The 6,063-nt window shown below is 32.0% G+C and overlaps 1 protein-coding gene across 1 annotated transcript in view; it reads right to left on the bottom strand.

Annotated features, from left to right (window-relative positions):
* LOC105177761 (transcription factor CYCLOIDEA) overlaps positions 5,647–6,063 on the bottom strand; it is a 1,223-nt gene continuing 806 nt past the window's right edge. Inside the window, exon 2 of the mRNA XM_020699127.1 lies at positions 5,647–6,048. Within this exon, the coding sequence (XP_020554786.1) occupies positions 5,647–6,048 (402 nt within the window). The remainder of the gene's footprint in view (positions 6,049–6,063) is intronic.

Raw genomic sequence — 6,063 nt, 5'->3', positions numbered from 1 at the left:
TAAAATCAATGTCAGCTGAAAATGACGACGCAGCGAGTCTACCTCTGTTGGGCTGGGCCATGGTCTGAGTTTTCATGTGTGCCTGCTCCTCTACTGGGTTGATACGTTATATTTCTGTAGGCCCAAGATGAAGTAGGATGTTACCTCTGTTGGGCTGATCCATGAGGTGAACTCTCATGTGGGCCGTTCCTCCTCCATTAAATCAATGAACGGATAGAGTTGTACAATGTTGGACTTGGAGGAATTTGCACCTGTACCATGATATTAACACAAAGTGATATTGGCAAAGCAACTACATCGGCCGTACATAAGTTTAAGTTATTTATAAGTTCAAAAAGTTCATTTTTTAATGACATGTTTTTTTAGGATTGAATCATAAAATATATAAAGTTAGAGTAGATAATATTTCATTTTACGAGGCACCAATTAAGTCTCAAATCGTATTATATGTTGTTATTTGCGGGAAAGAGGTCATACGCTCGTCCAAGCCCCTTGTCTAGAGTGTTGATGATGTAGGCAGAGTGTTCCACATCAATTGCAGACGAGAAACTTGAGTAGCTTATAAACTCCCAACGGCTCTTCTTCCTAGTAAAGCATTTTTTTAAAACAAAATTGTAAGGCTCATAACTAGAAATAATAAGGCTCTTTTAAGACGAATTATACCTCATGCAACAATGCATCAATCAAGTTGTAAGTCGAAAATTGAAAATCATTTTTGATTGTGGAATAATTCTCTACACCTTATTAGTATTTTAATTTGGACAAACAATAATACTATGTTTAAATTAAATAATAGTGATTAAATTAACCAAATTTATCAGTAATTTCCGGTACAAATATATTTAAAAAGAAAGTGGGGACTTTTCTATCGTTCAGATTCACTATACCAACCAAACTTTATCTATTCTTAGCTCTTGGAAATAATCTTAACTTTTCCAAAAGAAGAGAATATAAGGTTGTCGTCATTGATCCAAAAAAATAGGTCAAAAAATGGAGAGAAAAGAGAGAAGATATATATATATATATATATATATATATACATACGCAAGAAAGATTTTGGTGAGGCAAAGAATATCTTTTGCAGTACCTACCAAATGTACTAGTCCAGCTTTCACGCACATGTACTATATATAAGAAAAAGAAGTGAAGCATTCCACCCCTAAATTTCATAGGATTACGAGTGTAGGACAAACAGTGGGTTTTCTGGTACATTCATCACACCATACCCATTCTGAGAAATTGATGAACATCAAACTTTGGACACAAGGCTCCATGTAACTAATCATTCTATACCTAAACAATAAACAAATGAATATATTGTCATTCAAGAATTTTAAGTGCTCTACCTACCTCTATTCACCCATCCATCACTTTAACTCATCATGATTTGAACCCCGGAAACAAAGATTCAGAGTTTGTGGTAATTTCACTGTTACTGTTGCCTGCAAAAATTAGGGCCTGCTTCGTTGCTTTCCGGAAAATTATATATTTACCTTAATTCTTTTTTGTAGGAATGTAATAAAGGATTACGTATGATCAGAATGCTGATATGGGCTGCAACATAGTTGAAAGAAAATATGTACGAGGTGATGAAGAGGTATTTGTCCAGCCAACCAGGATAGTCGTATGATCACTTGAGACACATTTCTTGAGAAAAGCTTGTTTTAGTGATAGTCGCATCTTTATAATTAATCCTCGTATCAATGCTATGGATAATGATTAGAAGAAAATAAAACTTCAAGAACTAAATTTAATTAATCAGGGACTTTTATCATGTCATGCTTTCGTTTCTGACAGATAATTTTGGCATTTTTATCTTTTTAAAGTCACAAAATAGTCTTGATATTTCATAATTTTAGTTCTTTCGATGCCAGATTTTACAAAAGTCGCCGGCGTAATTCAAGTGTGCCTTACGTATTTTATTTAAATTGCAATTTTTGTTCTAACTGGTTCAATTTTGCCTACAATTGATGAAAAATTAAAAAATGACATGGCACATGATTTATTCCGATAACTTTTGCAAATTTCGCAAAAAGACTAAAATTGTGAAATGTCAAAAAGTTACAAAACTCTTTTGTAATCCAAAAAAAATAAAGGATAAAAATATCAAAAAGAAGTGAAGGAAAAGCTATACAGAAGACATTTGGGTGAAGATTAAACTATAGTTAAGGAAGAAATTTGGGTGAAAATAAAGAGTATTAAGTAATAACTGAAGACACAATGAACATCAACTTACTCTGACCAAAAGATGAAATCAAGAATCTCGCAGAATCCATGTATAAACAAAGTCTCTGCACTCAACCACTCCCTCCACTCACTCACATACACATTTTAATATATGGGTAGTTCTAAATATACAGAGGGAGAGAGAAAAGGAAAAAATTCATATTCAAATTATGGTTAAATTTAATTAATTACAGTAAGTATGATATTATTACGTGATTAGTTATTCTTTTTATATTGTATATTAATTACATAATAAATATATTACACTATTATATAATTGATTCAAATATATTCAATTAATTAAAATCTCTGTTGTTTGGGGGTTTCATTTTTCATAAATAAACCAAGTTGCTTTTGATTTTTAGTTTGCTAATCACTCTAGCAAAAATTAGTCATATTTCATTGATAGATAATGTCAGAGGTTATTTTTTTTTAAAAAAAAAAATAAATGTTCATCTTTCTTGAGAAAAAGAAGAAAAAGGAAAAATCAATTAACAACTACTTTCCACTTTCTCAAACTAAAAAATGTCAATTTTTACAACAAGGCTGCTAGCAATTTTTGAAAATTTACCATCCCCTCCAAGATATATATACACCAACACATACTTCTTTCTGGTGTACTAGCCATCATATTTAGAGCGATTTAATGCATTTTTTAATCATGTACTTGGGATGTACAGTACATATTTTTAGTCCTACATGAATTAACTTTTGCAATTTACTTCTTTAATTTTAAAATAACGATAATTTTAGTCTTGTTAGTTGAAAAATTGCATGTGACTTGCACATGACCCAAGCAAATTGCAATTTGAGTCCTGTATATTGATTCATGTAGGACAGAAAATACGAACCCCATTAAGTTACAAGACTAAAATTATAATTTAATTTGATCATGTACAAAGTCACATGCAGTCTTTTGGACAAATTAATTGAAAAATGATTAAAATTGCTAAAATTTTTAAAAACCACCGAACTAATTTAGTTGTAGAGCCTCATGTTACGAATGAAGGTTCCTATTATCCCCTCTCTTGCAGATAGGCTGTATGTAGTCTCTTACATAGATAATTCAAGTACATATTCAAGTAAGTTTGAACGGATTAATTAATGCTAGACACCTAACTATATAACCTCCTTAATTTCGATAGGTTATTACATTCTGTCTGTCTCCGAATAGTTTGGTAAGAAAATGTGTATATATGCCAACCTCGAGACCTCCTTTCTGTAGAGCAAGGAAGCATATATATAAAGAGAGAGAGGCAGAAACATGTGATTAGGCTTGTTTACGTAACTCCAAACATGACCTTGCCGCTTGACAACTACTACATCATTATCATTAATTAATTGCTCCACCCAAATGATCATCAAAACACTAGACACCAAGCTTTTCAAACTACTACTAATATATATCTAATTAAGAACAGAGCAGTGCGAAAATATTGTCCTCCTGACCAAATGTTATTTTTGTCTTTTTATCAAGGGAAAAACCTAATTAGCAATTCATGGACTTCATGAAATCCTTAGAGAAACCTATAATTGTTTCTACATAAAGGATTCAATAAAATTAGATCTAAAAATTCAAAGATTAATTTGACCCATTTCTCATTTAAATTCTTCAACCCATATGCAATAGTGATTTTATTCTTGTAGAACATGTGTGTGTATATATATATATATATATATATATATATTTGTGCATGCATTTAATATATACATATATATATATATATATATTTACTTCGGCATAGGTATATCATATAGTGCTAAAAACGGTACATGAATCATTCAATCCAGATGTAATATTAGTTTTATTCTTGTAGTACGCGCGTGTGTGTATATATATATATGTATATGCACTTGTGCATGCATTTAATATATAAAAAAAAATACTTCAGCATTAGTATTATAGTGCCAAAATTGTATCTTCAGTTCCTGGGATATATCTAGCTAGAGTATATATAATCCTGATGAAAAACAAATGATAACAACATTCTTAACTAAAACAAAAAAGGCAGGTAATAAAGAAGACAAAGATGATGATGAGGACCACGATAATGAGTTTTTGCTCCGAAAACTTGGGAGTAGAAAGAATATTCTACTTTGAATTAACATATTGGGTAGCATAAACAAAGATAGCTAGGATCTAAATATATGTATTCTGTGTATGAATATTGAGGTCTGGGAGGTTTGGAGGACCACTATGTTTCTTCATTACATGATGGTCCAAATGAAAGGACAACGCCTTGCAATTAAAGATCATAGCTTGGATAGTTATTTCAGATTATGTATGAAAAATTATGGAGGTATATCAAGAACTTGGATGCCCAGCGAACCCTAGCTACAAAAATTCGGAGCTATATATATGACAAATCAAGAATCAGATATTAAAAAAAATAGACCACCTTTATAATTCCAGTAATTAAGCCAATTCAAAATCGGCACAATTCAACATAAGTAAGACCCAAAAAATCAACTGAATGTTATTTTCCTGATTAAATTCTAAGAAAAGACAGAAAAAATATTAATAATAACAATCACTTGGGCTACAAAGGAAGCAGGTCTTTTAAACACTTTAAAGCCTACAACTTCACCTCAGAGCACTCTTAAAAATGGCTTTTTAAACTTTTACCTGTCTTGTGTCATATATATATATATATATATATAATCTCTTGGTTCTTAACCCCCAAAAATTTCCTGTAGATCTCGATCACATTCTTAATACATGATTTGATATTGAAAATGTAATAACTTGACAAGACTTTTGTATCGATCAGCAGCAACACATACTAGAGGTTATGTCGATCTAGGTGTTTCTTATGTTGGTGTTTAATTTGTTTTCATCTCTTGATTTAACTGAAATTCTGCTTTCTGATTAGGGGATTTGAAATCTGATGTTACATTTTGGTTATTATCTGCTTTCAACTCTTGAAATAACAGTATATTTTGCAATATATATATATATATATATATATATATTAGTGACAGATGCTCAGAGCCTGCATCAAATTCAGAATTATATTGAGAAAGACAACTTATGATCATCCATTGGAGCAATAACTGTAGTGTTTACGTTGTATCCATGGGTCCGAATAAACACTGTTAACCAAAGGCAAAGATGCTATTAAGATATGGGGTGCCAAATAGTACAAATAACATTCATGAACATTTAAGATTTGAAGGAAGTCTATATCGATCGGCAATTAAAATCAGACAAAAGTATTACATCAATTTAAGCTTAAGATTGCTGAAGAGCAAGGTCGCAGAACTTACATACTCAAACATCGATCAAGTGAGCACCATGAATCCTGTTAACTCCGAAAAGCTTCCTATATGTCCGAAGTGCTGCTGTATGACAAAGACAAACAACTCACTTTTGATGTTATATATGTGTGTGTAATATTCAGATATATATGATTGTTATGATTACCTATTCATGAACTTGTGCTGATCCAAGATGGCACACAGGTTGGATTGTGAGGTGAAGCTACATATATCCCAATTATCGGTGGGATTAGCAGATGGGATAGTGTAGTTTGAACTCAAATCTCTGGAAACAATAAGGTTTTGCTGAAACCCAAAGAACGAAGGGTTCTTCGACTTCCTTGTGATCACAATAGATTCTTGAATTAGGTCTCCGTTGGCTGCTTCATTACTTAGGGGACAATGGAGGATAGGTTCGCGAATTTCGCCATTAGCCCTCAAGCAGGACACACTGTTGCTGGAAGAACCTGCAGATAATTGGAAAACTTCAAGTTGATTGTTTCCATATTCAACTGGGATTGAAGGGTTCAAACCAGAATCCGTGTTTCGGGCATCATTTAGCTGCTTGATGCACATTTT

This window comes from Sesamum indicum, linkage group LG15, assembly GCF_000512975.1.
Source record: "Sesamum indicum cultivar Zhongzhi No. 13 linkage group LG15, S_indicum_v1.0, whole genome shotgun sequence".
Taxonomy (NCBI): Eukaryota; Viridiplantae; Streptophyta; class Magnoliopsida; order Lamiales; family Pedaliaceae; genus Sesamum; species Sesamum indicum.
The sequence above is the reverse complement of the archived record's forward strand: the minus strand, read 5'-3'. Positions and strand labels throughout refer to the sequence as shown.